The sequence below is a fragment of the Aquarana catesbeiana genome, linkage group LG05 (genome assembly GCF_042186555.1).
Source record: "Aquarana catesbeiana isolate 2022-GZ linkage group LG05, ASM4218655v1, whole genome shotgun sequence".
NCBI lineage: Eukaryota > Metazoa > Chordata > Amphibia > Anura > Ranidae > Aquarana > Aquarana catesbeiana.
In genome coordinates, this window is record NC_133328.1 from 457,491,721 (window position 1) to 457,511,260 (window position 19,540).

Here is a 19,540-nt window from a genome sequence, read left to right on the forward strand (position 1 = left end):
AATGGGATTCTGCCATTTTGACATAAGCCTTAAGCATCTGTTTAACCCCTTCCCGTCCGGCCTATAGCAGAACGGCGGCCGGGCGGTGGTTCAGTTATCCTGACTGGGCATCATGACGTCCAGCAGGATAACATGCCAGTGCGTGCCCATGGGGGCGCACATCGCGGCGATCAGTGGTGCGGTGTTTCAGTCTGACACACCGCTACACCGATCTCAGTAAAGAGCCTCCGGCAGAGGCTCTTTACCACATGATCAGCCGTGTCCAATCACGGGTGATCATGATGTAGATAGGAAGAGCCGTTGATCGGCATTTCCTCACTCGCGTGCAGTGGCGTAGCGTAGGGGGTGCCGTGGCCCCGGCCGCGACATTTAGGGGGGCGCCAGTATGTGTCACTGGCTGCCTCCTCCTGATTTAAAATTCCTGTGTCCCCAGGCTTCGGCCGCCATGTTCAATGTCCGGTGTCCTGTGATTGGGCGTATGGAGGTCACATGAGGCGTAGAGCTGGCCTGTCCGCGATCGCTCCTGAAGTCCCGCCTCCGCACATGACCCCCATACGCCCTATCACAGTGCGCTGCACCGGACATTGAACATGGCAGCTACAGCGCGGGGGAGAGAAGCAATGTGAGCCACCGCTGTCTTCTCCTCCTCTGGACTGATGCAGGCCAGCCAGACACGAAGGTGAGGGAGACTCCCTCGTGAGAGTTGTGTTACTGGCCCCAGGGGGCAGGGGAGAGAGAGAAAGTCAGTTAGTGTAGTATAGTGGTCAGTTAGTGTAGTATGGTGGGCAGTTAGTGTAGTATGGTGGGCAGTTAGTGTAGTATGGTGGGCAGTTAGTGTAGTATGGTGGTTCAGTTTAGTGTAGTATGGTGGTTCAGTGTAGTGTAGTATGGTGGTTCAGTGTAGTATGGTGGTCAGTGTAGTGTAGTATAGTGGTTCAGTGTAGTGTAATATGGTTGTCAGTTAGTGTAGTGTGGTGGTCAGTGTAGTGTAGTATGGTGGTCAGTGTAGTGTAGTATGGTGGTCAGTGTAGTGGACAGTGTAGTATAGTGGACAGTATAGCGATCAGTGTAGTGGACAGTGTAGTATAGTGGTCAGTATAGTGTAGTGGGCAGTATAGTGGCCAGTGTAGTTCTCAGTGTAGTGTAGTATGGTGGTCAGTATAGTGTAGTGGACAGTATAGTGGTCAGTGTAGTTTTCATTGTAGGGGTCAGTATAGTATAGTGGTCAGTGTAGTTCTCAGTGTAGTGGACAGTGTAGTAGAGTGGTCAGTGTAGTATAGTGTAGTGGACAGTATAGTGGTCAGTGTCGTATAGTGGTCAGTGTCGTATAGTGGTCAGTGTAGTTCTCAGTGTAGGGGTCAGTATAGTATAGTGGTCAGTGTAGTTCTCAGTGTAGTGGACAGTATATTGGTCAGTGTAGTGTAGTGGTTAGTGTAGTGGACAGTATAGTATAGTGGACAGTGTAGTGGTCAGTGTATTTCTCAGTGTAGTGGGTAGTATAGTGGTCAGTATAGTGTAGTGGACAGTATAGTGTAGTGAACAGTATAGTATAGTGGTCAGTGTAGTTCTCAGTGTAATGGACAGTATAGTATAGTTATCAGTGTAGTGTGTAATGGTCAGTAAAGGAATCAGGTTGGTCAGTGTTGAAATCAAGTAGGTTAGTGTAGTGGTCAGTATAGGAATCAGGTAGGTCAGTACTATTGTTTGTAAAGGGACTTGGGGAGTGCTAAAAGTCCGCAGGTTAGGGGGCGCAAATTACTTGCCTTGCCCCGGGTGCTGGCAGCCTACGCTACGCCACTGCTCGTGTCTGACAGACGCGAGTAGAGGAGAGTCAATCGACGGCTCTCCTGACAGGGGGGTATGCGCTGATTGTTTATCAGCGCAGCCCCCCCTCAGATGCCCACACTAGACCACCAGGGAAGTCCCCAGCATGTGGATGGCCAGGTACATCCCCCATGGTCATCCACATCTAAAAAAAAATGCCCAAAATACACAAATGGGCACTTACTGGCACATCATATTTACATGACAAAACATGGATGCCCAGCAATGCCACCCATCAGTGTCCATCAGTGCCACCTATCAGTGCCCACCCATGCCCATCAGTGCCCACCTATCAGTGCCCATCCATGCCACCTATCAGTGCCACCTGAGTGCCCCTCAGTGTCGCATACCAGTGCCACCTCAGTACCACCTCATTGGTGCCCGTCAGTGCAGCCATATCAGTGCCCGTCATTGAAGAAGAAAACATATTTACAAAAAAATTTACAGAAACAAAGAAAACGTGTTTTTTTGCAAAATTTTCGGTCTTTTTTTATTTGTTGCGCAAAAAATAAAAATCGCAGAGGTGATCAAATACCACCAAAGTAAAGCTCTATTTGTGGGAACAAAATGATAAAAAATTTGTTTGGGTACAGTGTAGCATGACCGTGCAATTGTCATTCAAATTGCGACAGCACTGAAAGCTGAAAATTGGCTTGGGCAGGAAGGTGTCTAAGTGCCTTGTATTGAAGTGGTTAAATACCTGTGTATTCTGGGCATTGACTATCAGCCAAAAGAAAGTAATGGATTATCTTTAGAGATCACAGAAGTTTACATTACATACTTTTTTCAGTCCTATTAACATTTTGAGGGATAGTTGTAATATCCTCACCATAGCTTTACACAATAAGCGAATTAGCATAGCTTCTGACCAAACACAAACATAATTAATTTATACTCACTCGTTCCTGACCAGCAGTATCCCATATCAGAAATTTATGCAGCTCATTTTCACAAGGTACGGTTTTAGTCATAAATGACGCTCTTAGGAAAAAACATGAAGTTACTTTGTAGGTATCACATACAAAACTATAGTTGATCATATTAAGTGTTAGTTTATACATTAAGACACAGTACATCATAAATTTCACATTACTTACACAGTACCATGACTTTTTGGTTTCAGGTCACTTGATATAATGGTTTTTATTTAAGACACAAAGGGCTTTAAGGCTCAGTTCACACTAGTGTGGGCCGTGCGTCTTGCATTTGCTCGGGCACAGCAGCCCATTCATTTGAATGGGCTGCTGTGCCAGGTGAAATACACAAAAAAGGTGCATGCACCTTTTTAAAAACGTGACCACAGGCAAACTGCATGGTCTTTTTAACCATACAGTTTCCCTGCAGTTCCCACACCAGTGATCACGTTGCGGGCTGAGATGCGTGAGGGTGCGAATTACACACCCACGCATCTCACAAAAACAGTGCGATTCGGCTGCGGGTGGTTGCGGGAATTGGGAATTGATGTGATTCCTGCAACCGGAAAGCATGGCCCGCACTAGTGTGAACCGAGCCTAAATCTGTAGCAGATTTGAAGACATATAATATATATCTGTATATTACTGGTTTTAATACAGTAAAAGGGAAATGCAGATTATTTTTTAAACACACATTATAAGTAAATAGTACCATCCCATATAATAGCTGCCTTCTGACAAAAAGCATACCACATAACTACAATTTGTACATAGCATTGTGGAGTGGCAAAGTACAAAGTCAAAATTTGTCTTTTAATTTAGGAGTATATTTTTTTTTACTTTCAACATTGCGATGCAAGAATTAACATATCTGTGGAATTTGTTAAAGTAACTTAAAGGTAAGATTATATTGAGTCTGTATGCACACTTGCGAGAGTAGGGAGAAGTAGGGCCAAAGCTTTTTTGGCCCTACTGCTTCTATGGATCACAGGAGTGCAGAGCGACCGGTTTTCAGCTGACAATGGGCTAAAGCTTGCTGGTGGCTGGCATCACTCAGCCGGCCGAAGCTGGAGAAATATCCCGTCTTTACATTCAGGATCCACCCAGGTGCCAGGTCTGGCAGCTGGCACAGCCTCTCAGCTGCGCTCAGAGACTGAGCCAGCTGCTCCCTCCCGTCCCCAGCCCTGCGCTCCGGTGAGCGCTGGAGGGGCAGAACAGAGAGTCGGTTACTGAAAGTCATGGCCCTCTGCTCAGAGCAGGAGGGAGAACTCAGTGACTATCGGTGTTTGAATGCTAAATTCTCAGTGCAGAGGAGGCGGGGGACAGATGCAGCTCTCGGATCAATGCTGCATCCACCTAGGTGAGTATAAGGTTTTTTTTTATATACCCCATACTTCTCTTTTAAAGTTGTTGTAAACCTCATTATGAAATACTCACCTTAGATCAAAGCCCGCGCAGCAGTCCCTGTACACCGCTCTGGCCGGCGACAACGCTCCCGGAGTTACTTCTGGGTATCGCGGGCTCCAGCGCTGTGATTGGCAGAGCCGTGATGACTTCACTCCCACGCATGCACGCGGGAGCCGCTGGTAACCGCACACTAACTGAAGCAACAACGCAAAGGTGCCATTGCTTCAGTGCTCATGTGCCGATGACGTCGGCACATGCAGGTAAGGGGAATATCTCCTGAACCGTGTAGGTTTAGGAGATATCCGGCCTAGCTACAGGTAAGCCTTATTATAGGCTTACCTGTAGTCAAAAGTGGATTGTAAGGGTTTACAACCACTTTAAACACTAATTGCAAATATCAACCTTAGCATTTACCATCAAAGGCATACAGTGGGGATGGAAAGTATTCAGACCCCCTTAAATTTTTCACTCTTTGTTATATTGCAGCCATTTGCTAAAATCATTTAAGTTAAATTTTTTCCTCATTAATGTACGCACAGCACCCCATATTGACAGAAAAACACAAAATTGTTGACAGTTTTGCAGATTTATTCAAAAAGAAAAACTGAAATGTCACATGGTCCTAAGTATTCAGACCCTTTGATGTGACAATCATATATTTAATTCAGGTGCTGTCCATTTCTTCTGATCATCCTTGAGATGTTTCTACACCTTCATTTGAGTCCAGCTGTGTTTGATTATACTGATTGGACTTGATTTGGAAAGCCACACACCTGTCTATATAAGACCTTACAGCTCACAGAGCATGTCAGAGCAAATGAGAATCATGAGGTCAAAGGAACTGCCTGAAGAGCTCAGAGACAGAATTGTGGCAAGGCACAGATCTGGCCAAGGTTACGAAAAAATTTCTGCTGCACTTAAGGTTCCTAAGAGCACAGTGGCCTCCATAATCCTTAAATGGAAGACGTTTGGGACGACCAGAACCCGTCCAGACAAACTAAGCTATCGGGGGGAGAAGAGCCTTGGTGAGAGAGGTAAAGAAGAACCCAAAGATCACCGTGGCTGAGCTCCAGACATGCAGTCGGGAGATGGCAGAAAGTTGTAGAAAGTCAACCATCACTGCAGCCCTCCACCAGTCGGGGCTTTATGGCAGAGGGGCCCGAAGGAAGCCTCTCCTCAGTGCAAGACACATGAAAGCCCGCATGGAGTTTGCTAAAAAAACACCTGAAAGATGGTGAGAAATATGATTCTCTGGTCTGATAAGACCAAGATAGAACTTTTTGGCCTTAATTCTAAGTGGTATGTTTAGTGAAAACCAGATACTGCTCATCACCTGTCCAATACAGTTCCAACAGTGAAGCATGGTGGTGGCAGCATCATGCTGTGGGGGTGTTTTTCAGCTGCAGGGACAGGACGACTGGTTGCAATCAAGGGAAAGATGAATGCGGCCAAGTACAGGGATATCCTGGACGAAAACCTTCTCCAGAGTGCTCAGGACCGCAGACTGGGTCGAAGGTTTACCTTCCAACAAGACAATGACCCTAAGCACACAGCTAAAATAACGAAGGAGTGGCTTCACAACAACCCTGTGACTGTTCTTGAATGGCCCAGCCAGAGCCCTGACTTAAACCTAATTGAGCATCTCTGGAGAGACCTAAAAATGGCTGTCCACCAATGTTTACCATCCAACCTGACAGAACTGGAGAGGATCTGCAAGGAGGAATGGCAGAGGATCCCCAAATCCAGGTGTGAAAAACTTGTTGCATCTTTCCCAAAAAGACTCATGGCTGTATTAGATCAAAAGGGTGCTTCTACTAAATACTGAGCAAAGGGTCTGAATACTTAGGACCATGTGATATTTCAGTTTTTCTTTTTTAATAAATCTGCAAGAATGTCAACAATTCTGTATTTTTCTGTCAATATGGGGTGCTGTGTGTACATTAATGAGAAAATGAACTTAAATGATTTTAGCAAATGGCTGCAATATAACAAAGAGTGAAAGATTTAAGGGGTTCTGAGTACTTTCCGTCCCCACTGTATGTATAGCTATAGGAGATCATGTAACTGCTGTGGGGCCTGGATGTACAGGGGACCTGGGACTGTCTGGTTACACAGTCTTTTATGCAGTTAGCAAAAGAAAATATATGGGGAAAATAAATGTATTTAAAACTAGAATCCCTATGTAGTTGCTATTAAAGCAGTTAGCATTCTGTATCACTACAGGAATTGTTTTTACGATGGGAATTAGACAGACGCAGGGTTTCTAAATTTTTTTGTTATGGGGGCCCCATCACACAAAGTCATCGCCTCGATGGGCAATTAAGAAGAGGGGGATATTTTTATTTATTTTGAGTTAACTTTTCTTAAAGGGTTGAATCCGGCATCAAAAGGAATGTCCTAAAGAAGACAAAATTACATGGGCATAAAACATATAGGATAAATATGGTGTTTACATTGTGCTACCCACCAGAACTGGAAGCTCAGGAGCTTTTCAATTTAGCTTCTGGACATGGCTCCTCCTGGCTATCACAGATTGCATTTGGTTCTAGAACTTCTTGAGGCAAGGAAATGTAATCCTTGCACAATTTTATATTTGTAGTGAGCGATTTGAACAAAAAAATGAATGATTTATTGAATGGATTATTGTACTGGTTTGTGCAGGTAAAATTTTATTTAAAGTGTTGCTGTACCCAGGACCCTGCATTAACTATATCTGGTCTCCCACTGTACACAGAACATGGAAATGCAATTATTTTAGTAAATATAAACTGCTAAAACTTTTCTCATCAGCAGTATACATAGTTGCCAACAGTCCCGATTTTCCCAGGACAATCCCGATTTTGGGACCCTCATCCCGATTGGAGGCCGCCCCGATTCGCCTTTTGTCCATGAAAAAACGGGAATGTTTGGCTCTGCAGCAGTTCTGGCTCTTGGAGAGGGGAGGGGCCGATCCGTGCAGCTAACCCCGGCTGGAGAATTGTGAAGAGAGAACACGATTCATTGGCTGCACGGATCGGCCCCTCCCCTCTCCACTGAACACGTGGAACGAGAGGAGATGTAGCTAGACTGCAGCCAACACTCCATCTGCAGCCAACACTCCGCTGGGGGCACTGATTTAAGAGGCACTCCGCTGGGGACACTGATTTAAGAGGCACTCCGCTGGGGACACCTGATGTAAGAGGCACTCCGCTGGGGACACTGACCGCTGGGGACACCTGCTGCAAGAGGCACTCCGCTGGGGACACCTGATGTAAGAGACACTCCGCTGGGGACACCTGATGTAAGAGGCACTCCGCTGGGGACACTGACCGCTGGGGACAAATGATGTAAGAGGCACTCCGCTGGGGACACCTGATATAAGAAGCACTCCGCTGGGGGCACTTGATGTAAGAAGCATTCCGCTGGGGACACCTGATGTAAGAGGCACTGTGCTGGGGACACCTGATGTAAGAGGTACTGTGCTGGGGACACCTGATGTAAGGAGGCACTCCGCTGGGGACACTTGATGTAAGGAACATATTTGTCAACAGTCCCGATTTTTTCCCGGGACAATCCCAATTTGGGATCCTCATCCCGATCGGAGCTCGTCTTGATTAATTTCCCAGAATTTTGCCTTTGTCCTGGGAAAATTGGGAATGTTTAAGGAAAAAACGGCCGGCGGGCTACAAAAAGATGGCCGCCGTCACGAGGATTATTTCCCCTTGTGTTCAGTGGAGAGGGGAGGGGCAGCCAATCAGCTTCTCCCCTCTCCACTGAACACACACACCAGAAAGTCGGGAACTGCCGGGAACTGTAGCTGCCGCGCTGCTGGGGGACACAGATCGCTCTGTAAGGAGGGTTCCGCTGCTGCTTGCGGGGACACTGAAGTAAGGCGGGCTCTGTTGCTTGGGGACACAGATCACTCTGTAATGAGGGCTCCGCTGCTGCCAGCTGCTGGGGACACTTAAGTAAGGAGGGCTCTGTTGCTGGGGAACACAGATCTGTAAGGAGTGCTCCGCTGCTGGGGGACACCAGATGTAAAGGAGGGCTCCGCTGCTGGGGGACGCCAGATGTAAGGAGGGGCTCTGCTGCCAGGGACACAGATCTGTAAGGAGGGCCTCTGCTTCTGGGGGCACCTGAGGTAAGGACGGACTCTGTTGGGGGCACCTGATGCAAGGACAGACTCTGCTGGGGGAACCTGATGGCATCTGGTGGCAGGCGACGTGGCAGGTGACACGCTCAGGGGTCCCACTGATTCTGGATTATGGTGAGTTGAATGATTTCATTCAATATTACAATGTAATAATGCACTTCAATCATCCTGACACAACAACCATGGTGCTGGGATGATTGAAGCACTAACACCAGGTGTTTGGAGTATCTTTATCTGCTGATTGTTAAACTCTGGAAAACACATTTCTATTGTGGTGTAGGATCTGGGCCTGCTGTGCCTCCATCCCTCTTTCCTTCCTTCTCTCTTTCATTCCTTCTTTCTCTCTCCTTCCCTCCCTCTTTTACCCTTTCTTTCGCCATCTCTCATTCATCTCAGGCTCTAACCACACCCCCATTTGAACCACGCCCATATAAGCCACGCCCATTTTTTACGTAAACCATGCCCGTTTTTTGACACGGCACATTTTTCTTTATTTGCCATGTCACGCCTACAAACGCGTTCCCCGCCCCCTAACTATAAGACTCCTCCTACAGCCAAAAAAGTGTCCCTGTAACTTTTTTTACAATGTTGGCAACTATGAGTATATAGCAGTCTTGTGACTTCTATCTGTGTCAGGTTGAGCACTGGTTAAAGCTTGTAGCTTGAGTTCTCATTCTTCCCCGACTGCCCTATGAGGCTGCAGGACCCCTGACCCTCTGTCTGGACAGTGCTGATTGGCCCTTTGCTGATCACATGCACCCTCCCAAGAAAAAGAAATACACACCGAACTGAACATGTGCAGAGTGCCCCTAGGCTCTGTTCTATCAGGAGATGGATTGGGGACAGTAAAAGAAGGGGAGGATCAGAGAAGACAAAATCAAACAGCCTTTTTACACAATGCGCAGGATTAACTCCTTAGGTTCCACAGCGAGTATAACAAGCCTACTTTACTGCATATACAGACTGATTTTAGTGTTGTGGGTTTAGTGTAACAAAATCAGCCCTTACTCCGGCAATGCAGTTCAGTTATTGCACTTTTTACATTGCTGTTTATCAGGACCTGGGTCTGAACCTGCAAACTCTGCTGTGTCTAGTGATGTCTCTATTTGCTGAGCCACCTGGGATGCTGGACATCTCCCTGGACAATTCCTTAACCACTTTCCAACCAGCTCATTTAAATTTACTGGGGCAGGTTGGCTCTCCTGCGCGAACAGACATACAGTAATAAGGAGAGCCGGCAAAACTGTAATCCTTGAAGTGTTGTTTATTGGTACATCAGAGTGACAATAAAACAATAAAGCTACCTGTACGTCAGTCCGTGCATGTGAGATTGCGGGCGTGTGTGCTGAGAGCCGCGGGAGAATGCCCACGGGTCCGGCGGACTGCAGGTCCGATGGACTCAATGGCCGCCCGCGATCATTATGCACAGAGGTAGAATGGGGATCTGCCTTTGTAAACAAGTCTATTCCCCGTTCTGCCAGATGAAATGACAGAGATCTACTGTTCCCAGTGATCGGGAACAGTAATCTCTGTCATGACCTAGTAAGCCCATCCCCCCATACAGTTGGAACACACCCAGGGAACACAGTTAACCCTTGATCACCATCTAGTGTTAATCCCTTCCCTGCCAGTGTCATTTATACATTGATCAGTACGTTTTTATAGCACTGATCAATGTAATAATGTCACTGGTCCCCAAAAAGTGTAATTTGGGGTCAGATTTGTCCACCGCAATGTCGCAGTCCCGCTAAAAATCCATTACCAGTAAAATATAAATAACTAAAAGTCCATAAATCTATCCCGTAGTTTGTAGACGCAATAACTTTTGCGCAAACCAATCAATATACGCTTATTGGGGGGTTTTTTTTGTTTTGTTTTTTTACCAAAAATATGTAGAATACATATTGGCCTAAATTTATGAAGAAACTCGTTTTATTTACAATTTTTTTTGACTATGTATTATAGCAAAAAGTAAAAAATATTGTTTTTTTTTTCTAAATTGTTGCTCTTTTTTTGTCTATAGCACAACAAAAAAAAAAGCATAGGTTTTCAAGTACCATCAAAGAAAGCTCTATTTGTGGGGGAAAAAAAAAGACATACATTTTGTTTGGGTACAACGTTGCACGACCGCGCAATTGTCAGTTAAAACGATGCAGTGCTGTATCGCAAAAAATGGCTTGGTCATTAAGGGGGCAAATCCTTCCGGGGCTGAAGTGGTTAAATGATCTTGCCTTGAACCCTAGTTTTCATGAACCTTGAACTCTTTGCTGCTCCCACAAACTTCCTGATTTAAGCCATGTCTCTGCACTTCCTGTTTGCCAGATTATTGTGGTCTATAAAGACAATATCTCGTTCTTGCCTCTCCTGCTGCCGGCTGTATCTTTGCTACCATTCGTTACCGACCTTTGGCTTGTTCCTTGACTATGCTTCTGCTTGATCCCAACCTGCAACCACTCATTACCAATGTTTGGTTTGTTAACTGACTATGCTTCTGCTTATTCCTACCTGCTATATCTGCTACTGGCCCCTGGCTTGTTCACCTCCTTCCTTGTGGGGCGATCTCGAGGGCCGCGACCTGGTAATAACACACAACAAAACCTATCTCCATCATCAGGAGCTCTGGTAAACACTGGTTAGTACTTAGACTTCGCGCCTGCTTCTCTACTCATCCAGCTGGTCAGCGGGTGCCCCTCTTGCTATAGCTACTGTCCTTCACACATGACTCCAGACCATGACAGACTTATTGATTAACCACTTCCCTACCCAGCCATAGGCATATGACGTCCACAGATGGGATCTCCCATCCTGGGTGGACGTCATATGATGGCCTGGGATTCCCGGCCGTCTAGGGGGCACGCGCGCGCCCGCCGCGTTGCTCGGGACCCGCGATGTCCGCCGGGCACCCGCGATTGCCCGTTAACCGGGCCGTCCGTGGATCTGGGTGTGTAAACACCCAGATCCACGTCCTGTCAGTTGTGAGGAGAGCGATCTATGTTCCTAGTACAGAGGAACACAGATCGGTCTCCTCCCCTTGTACGTCCCCCCCCCTACAGTTAGAAACACTTCCTTAGGAAACATTTAACCCCTTGTGTCCCCCTAGTGGTTAACCCCTTCACTGCCTGTCACATTTACACAGTAATCAATGCAATTTTATAGCATTGATCGCTGTATAAATGTGAATGGTCCCAAAAATGTGTCAAAAGTGTCCAATGTGTCCGTCATAATGTCGCAGTCACGAAAAAAAAAAATCGCGATCGCCGCTAAAAAAAATAAATAAATATTTTTTTTTAAAAATGCCATAAATCTATCCCGTATTTTGTAGACGCTATAACTTTTGCGCAAACCAATCAATATACGCTTATTGCGATTTTTTTCTTACCAAAAATATGTAGAAGAATACATATCGGCCGAAACTGAGGAAAAAATTAGTTTTTTTTTTTTTTTAAATTGGGATATTTATTATAGCAAAAAGTAAAAAATATTGTGTTTTTTTTCAAAATTGTCGCTCTTCTTTTGTTTATAGCGCAAAAAATAAAAACCGCAGAGGTGATCAAATACCACCAAAAGAAAGCTCTATTTGTGGGGGAAAAGGGACATCAATTTTTTTTGGGTACAACGTCGCACTACTGCGCAAATGTCGTTTAAAGTGCGACAGCGCTGAAAACTAAAAATTGGCCTGGGAAGGAAGGGGGTGAAAATGCCCTGTATTGAACCGGTTAAGCCCTACAGTCAATAAAACAGACACATTGTTGTGCATATTACTTACCCAATGGTGGGGCTGATGTTATGGTCAAAATGGTCTTGAACAAATCGGCAAACAATGCTTGACTTGCCAACCCCAGTGTCCTGCAAATGAAATCATAAAAATATCAAGCTATCGTCAACCTCTAATACTAAACATGCCTGTAAGAAAAACATATATGAGGTTATCACTGAATAGGAGGTTACTTTTCTATGGTAACGGATATATATAGATATATATAGATCTATATAGATATATATAGATCTATATATATCTATATAGATATATATATATATATATATATATATATATATATATACTTGATGCATACTAGCACATTATGCCTTTACTTTGCAGGGACGAAGAAAGGAAGAAAAACCCACCAGGGTTTACTTCCTCTTTAATAGTGGTTGGAATTTGATTTTTCAGCAGTCAGATCGTTCTCTATCAATCACCTCAAAGTTACTGAGTAACCCAGTGGGGATCAAAGATGCAGAAAGCCACTGGATAGAAAATCATTTTGAGATCTAATGGACTATCATACTTCAAGTCTTTGCCATGCCCCACACATCTAACAATTTGGCCAGCCTTTGTCTTAGAATGTGATATTCCCTTATTTTTATAGTAATGACATATGTAAATCAATAGCTATGGCTAGTGCCGGATGTAGACCTTGGGGGGCGGCCTGGGGCACTTCAGGTTTGGGGGCCCCTCAACATAGAAATGAAATTGTATGACAAATAAAACAGTGAACTGAAATTAATTATAAACCACATGTATTCTAAGTAAATATAAGTTAGGTTCCGAAGAAGACACTTGTCTGATTTTTTTTTTTTTTTTCTCAATTTTATTGACTGTAAGAATACACATTACACAGGTAATTGGAACTGTCAAGTCGTACATCATAGTTATGCATCACACTACAATATTTTCAAAAAGTCTTTCTTCCTGCACTTAGCATCTACAAAATCTTTAACTAACTCATCAAACTGTATCATCTTTAGGACACTGCTCTCTACAGCTGGAAGGCACAGATCACTTGGGCATTCATGGGTGGTTCTCAGATAATTCTATCAGTGCCAATTTGCTAAGTTACCTTTCTCCTGAAAAACTAGTGACCATCATGCTCAACTATATTATAATAGGTACATTAACACCTGGAAAGCTATCAGCAAGCCCTTCATCATGTAATAAAACTGCCTGTTAAGATGGAGTGAGACATGACCAGAGCTTGGCAAAAGCTGCAAACTGGACATCAAACACATTACTGAAATCTCAGGGGAAAATATGTTTCTTTTTTTTTTATATATATAGGAAGGAAGTTTGAAGTCTCCTCTGGCAGAGAGGTCCAGAGCAATTGCCCCTTTTACTCCGTTTTAAATCTGGAACTGGCTATGGCATAGACTCAGATATGCTTACTTTGTGTATCTGTGTACAGAAAATGACACAAGGGCATAGAAGCAGGAAATAAACAATCTATAGGGACAAGTGGAATATTTCTGTACACACAAAGAAAAGATGTCCCGCAGGCATGTTTATTTTTCAGGCCTTATGTTGTAACCATTGGCTAAATGCCCAAACTCAAAAAAAAAAAAAAAAAAAAGCACTGGCTGCCTTACTTTTTTCAATTGTGAAAAAAGTATATAAAGTGCGCTGTCTCGATATAAATGCCTCAATGAGTAAATACCCAGAATAAACAAAATATAGTGCATTAAATCAGATAAAGTATAAACATGTGCACCGATCTTAATGCATATAAAAAATCATGTGTATATCGACACAGCATATAACATCTAAAAGAAAAAATATATACAGTGGAACCTTGGATTACGAGCATAATCCATTCCAGGAGAATGCTTGTAATCCAAAGCACTCGCATATCAAAGCGAGTTTCCCCATAGAATTCAATGGAAACGAAGATAATTTCTTCCACATTGACTTCTATTACATGCAATACCGCATGTGGCCAGAGGTGGGGGGGCGCTGGAGAGCCTCGGGGACAGCTCGGCTGAACTCGGAAAGGCTCGGAAACACTTGGGAACAGAGTATTTCTGATTGTTCCCGAGTATTTCTGAACCGTTCCAAGTGTCCCCGGCGCCCCCGCACCTCTGGCCAAATGCGGTACTGCACCGCACCATTAGCTTGAATTCTGCTCGTTTTGCGAGACGACACTTGCAAACCGAGTCAGAATTAAAAAAAAAAGTTGCTGGTCTTTCAAAACGCTCGTTAACAGCGTTACTCGTAAACCAAGGTTCCACTGTATATATAAATATTTAAACCTGTAGGATTGGGCACAGAGTTGGCCCATTGTAATTCCCTCTTAAAGCAGAACCAAAGTTGAAAAAAAAAAAACATTGCAAACAGACTGGCAAAATATTGGAAACTCCCCTCTCAGTGTATCACAAGATTTTAGGCCTGTCTCGTCAAAAATTTGGTACAGATATTTAACCCCTACTGTCTCTGCCTTCTTATTATACTCTTACCCAGGTTGCTTCTCTTCAGCAGGGGCAGGACTAGCACTTAACCCCAACATTTTCTGAGCCTTTTCTAACTTATGGTTATGGGGACATTTCATTGCTTAAAGCATAGCTAAAGTGAAAAATGCTTAATTCTGTTCCAGTGATCCAAGGTCCACAGAGTCCCTCGCTGGCGTCGGCAACTTCAGCTGCATTGAAATGCTGACGCAGGATGAAATCACTCCAGCTCATGTGCAGGAGTGTAGTCATCGCAGTACACAGGCACTGTGCCGCAATATAAACTCAGCTGTGCATGCGCAGCTCAATGCACATTCTACAGAGGATTGTAAGCAGGCAGGTAAGTGTATCTGATTGCAAAAGTGACGTTGCATTATTTGTATGCACCGTATATATGCATATCTGTATTGGAAGTACCTTTTGCTTTTGTCGCAATAAAAGCCTTTTGATTTAAAACAAGAAGGCTGAGAGCTTCCCAAAAAAGTGTGGTTGTTTCTATGAGTGGACTGGACCAGTAGGCAGTAGGGCATTATTTGTTTAGCTTCCCCGTAGAGTGGAAGCCTGGAGCAGTGGAAGGACCTTCCTTTCTTGTGAGCAGCAGATCTTTCTGAACTATTGTCAGAGTGCCACCACCTTCCAAGGATGGCTGAAGTATGCTTTGCTTCTGTTGATTTATTAAACCGTTTAAAAGGCATTTCTGATGTGGACTTCTCCTAACCTCTATATTGGGACATTTCCTAAAAACAAAACTTGTGCCCAAGGAGCAGAGCAGGGCCTATTGTTATAAGGCCTGGAGCAGGTTAGCAAAGGACTGTTAACAGTTACCGGTTAAGCCAGATCAGTTCCCCCTTCAGATTACCCCACACATAAGGAAGAGTATTCAAGTTTCAAAGTTTAAAGTTTCTGTACTTTCCAACAAGTAATCTACAACTAATATAAGTCAATATGAACTGCTATATGGTGTAGAGGCCTCTAATCTTACATTCCTACATCTACAACTTTCGGCTGCAAGTCTCAGTAACTCACGAAGTAGTTCACTAGAAATGTATACTTGAATAACGCAGACCTTGTGTCATTTTATTAACATTATGGCTTTTCCTTTTCCTGGCAGAAGCAAATAACACAGAATATCCACAGCACTTTCATCTGTAGTTTACAAAGCTATTTCCCAGATGGAAATGTTATCTGGATGAATTTCCAGGAAGCACATCATTTGCCTGCATTCTCTGATTGAAACAAGGAGGACGGAGGTTAACAAGGGAAGAGGGGGAGGTGAAACAGACAGGGACCTCGCCAGGCATTTACATAGCTCATCCTTTTGTATGTGGTCTGTTTTGCTTGCTGTTAGCAGCAAAATTATTTACATCTGATATTGCAAAATTTCCTCTTGTTGAGCCTGCCCTCCAAATTGCTGTACCGAAAACCTAGTGTGTCACACAAGATGAATTCACTGTTTGTCTTGTCACTGCCACTTATACGCAAACTGTCTCTGGCATTTGCTAATGCCCTCTTACTAGAAATGAATACATGTAGAGATGTGAATAGCAGAAAGATTTTTCCTGCCTTTATATAAACAAATGCACCAACATTATATCATAAAAAAAGAACATTTGTAACCTCAAAGTCTTCATAATACAGAAAACTTAAATAAAACCTTTCCTAAGGCTGACCATATCCTATAAATCTTATTGTTATTCAACTTGGCCTGGTCTGAAGTTACTTGAGGACATTCTTAAAAGGGGTGCATGCATTTATGGCATATCACAAATAGGGCTTATTATGGGACGAGATTATTTAGAGAAGATGCAGTACAGAAGTTCAAAATGTAGTGAAGCTATTTAGAGGAGGCTTTATTGCCATTGCTAATGACTACAGTACTAGTGTCAAGTGGATAAGCAGCCAGTCGGGAAGTGGTGTAGCTTGACATAGGTGATGGAAGTGAAGGCGCATGTGTGCTTAGGCTCTTTCCTTAGCTATTGGAACCCCAATACTGGGTCCGACATCACCGAATCCTAGGCACTCAGCCTAGAAGTTACAGAAGATGGAGTGAGGCCTCAGGAGAAGAATAAGCACAGGATATGTACAAGAGTTCAAGTTCCTAGTATTCAAGCATAATATATGAATCAATGTCACTGGAAGTGAGGTGACAGGTTACTGGGCTGGTGGATTCCAGTACAAACTTAGCAGGACCGGCTCAGAAATGCTGCACAACCGAAATTAGAGACGAATTATGAAGTGTAATAATAAACTGTTGTCGTAATGAACAATGTAAAGAGTACAGAAGTTGGACCATGGATTACAAGGAGTTAATTATGTTCTGCTGGAGAAGCATCACTTTTAAGTTGGAGTGCTGCCTTAAAGTGTTACTAAACCTAAAAACATTTTTTACCTTAACGCATTGTTTGCATTAAGGTAAAACACATTTTTAGTTTTCTCTGTGCCCCCCTTCCCCTGTGTGAAGGGGAAGGGAGGGGAGAAGAGATCAGCGCTGTGCACGGCTGCATCTATTCTAAGTCCCGCTGTGTAAGTCTATGGAGCGCGGCTCCATAGACACACAGGTCAGGAGAGCACGCACCACGTATCTCCCCATAGCAATCGGCTGGCTATGGTAGTCCTAAAAAGAAGAGGAGGAGCCAAGATCGCCGCCAGGGGGCCCCAAAAAAGAGGATCGGGGCCACTCTGTGCAATACTGCTGCACAAAGCAGGTAAGTAAAACATGTTTGTTATTTTAATTAAAAAAAAAATATATGACTTTAGTAACACTTTAATGCCAACCTTGAGGTAAATGACAGCGTCAGCCAGCTTTTGGGGGCACCAGTGAGCGATTTCTCTGGGTCCCCACTTGGGCGTAGTAATCCCTGCCCTCAACCACTCTCAGCTTTGAGAAGACCGAGAATTAAACAATCGGTAGTTGTGAGATTGCTCACTTCACAAGCTTATAGCCAGTGGGGGACAGCATCAGACTGATGCTTCAGCATGGAGGTGAGTATGTATGTTTATTTTCTAGTTCAAACTTCTTTAAATGATTTGTATACATATTCTGGGTCAGTGACTCAGAAAGTATTGAAGCTGGCGCATGAGAATAATAACAGACAAGAGGCATTTTTAAAAGTTCAGCATTTACAGACTCTTTGTTTCTCTTAAGCTGGCCATACACTATACAATCTAATTATAACAATCTTGTTTAGATTCAACAAGACTATGTAAAGACCTATCCAATCTACATATTCAAATAGTATAATATCAGACAGACCCTTGCACTACATAGTTTATGGTAGTTCTAAAGGAGATTGTATGTTGTATAATAAATGTTGTTTTACTGAAATGAACAGTTCAACAAAGATGTCTTCAGTACACATTCCTGTACATGATCTTCTAAGTGCATCTTAGTTAGTCCACTGGTGCCCCTGATTGCCCAGTGAGGTAGTCATTCTATTAATAGGTGAAAAAGTCCTCTGAGACCTTTAGTCAAGCATGAGTCCATACCCCTGAAACCCCAGGTGGGCTCTTACAAGGGGTGGTCAAGTGCAAAGTAATGGATCACATCCTTAGCAGCAAGTCCTTGGCTTGGGAAGACCAGGGAACCCGACCTCTGGGCGTCTTGATAACTAGGGTGCCCCGGAGAGGTGGTTCCCTCCCTTTTTATGTGTTTGCCCCAGCAGAGAGTGGTAGTTCCCCAGAAAAACTTGACCAGCAGTGTAAACCCTTATGTCCCAAGGTGTACCATCTCAGCAGGGCAAGCACAGCTAAAGAGTGCAATATTCTATAACACAAAACTCTAACCATAGACTGTAACTGAAAAACTGTAGAACGTTTTGATCAAACATAAACACTTCACATCCACCTGCTTACAATTCTCTCCGCTCTGCCCCTCCAACACTCACTGGAGTGCCAGGCTGGGGAGGGGAGGGAGAAGCTGGCTCTGATTCTGGATCACAGGAGAGTAAAAGGTAAGTGCACTTCTGTGACCCACAGTATGTCCAAAAAAGCTTTGGCCATACTGCTCCTTTAAAACAGATGTCTTTGTATGAATATTAGGTCTGGGTCAGTGACTTAAAGGTGAGTAGTATTTACAGAATTAGAACTGAGCCGTGGCAGCCTCCCTGTTTCCTAAGTCCCCTTTCACACCAAGGGCGTTTTGCAGGCGCTATAGCATTAAAAATAGCGCCTGCAATCCACCCTCAAACAGCTGCTCCATTGTTTCCAGTGTGAAAGCCTGAGGGCTTTCACACTGGAGCGGTGCGCTGGCAGGACGTCAGGAAAAGTCCTGCCAGCAGCTTCTTTGGAGCGGTGAAGGAGCGTTGTGTTTACCGCTCCTCCACCGCTGAAATCAATGGGGCAGCGATGTGATACCGCCGGCAAAACACTGCTATTGCGGTGCATTGCGGGCGGTTTTAACTCTTTCTCGGCCGCTAGCGGGGGGTAAAAGCGCGCCCGCTAGCGGCCGAAATGCGCCACAAATCCGACTGTAAAACGCTGTTAAAAATAGCGGCGTTTTACCACCGACGCTATGGACGGCTCGGTGTGAAAGGAATGTAAGGCAAGGTCTTGCTAATAGAGCACCTTACTGATATAAATATGGAGACTACCATTATGGACCTGCCTCTGAAAATGCTAGTTGCCTGGCTGTCATCACATTCCAAATACCAAGTTGTACACTGATGGTGGAACATGTAGTAAAGTTTATCGAACTACAACAAACACACTGGGGGTTATTTACGAAAGGCATATCCACTTTGCACTGCAAGTGCACTTGGAAGTGCAGTCGCTCTAAATCTAAGGGGTAGATCTGAAATGAGTGGAAGCTCTGCTGATTTATCATCCATTCATGTGCAAGCTTAAATGCTGTTTTTTATTTTCCTTGCATGTCCCCCTCGGATCTACAGCGACTTTACTTTCAAGTGCACTTGCAGTGCAAAGTGGATTTTCCTTTAGTAAATAACCCCCACAGTGTCCCCACCTACAGTTCGCCTCACTATTACATGTTTCACCTTTACCGGCTTAATTGTAGACTATGTGCCGACTGAACAAACTTTACTATGCGTGA

At 44.2% G+C, this 19,540-nt stretch overlaps 1 protein-coding gene across 1 annotated transcript in view; it reads right to left on the minus strand.

Annotated features, from left to right (window-relative positions):
- RAB31 (RAB31, member RAS oncogene family) overlaps positions 1–19,540 on the minus strand; it is a 78,216-nt gene that overhangs the window by 53,871 nt on the left and 4,805 nt on the right. Inside the window, exons 2-3 of the mRNA XM_073631339.1 lie at positions 12,044–12,123; positions 2,724–2,805 (exon numbers count right to left, since the gene is read on the minus strand). Of these exons, the coding sequence (XP_073487440.1) occupies positions 2,724–2,805; positions 12,044–12,123 (162 nt within the window). The remainder of the gene's footprint in view (positions 1–2,723; positions 2,806–12,043; positions 12,124–19,540) is intronic.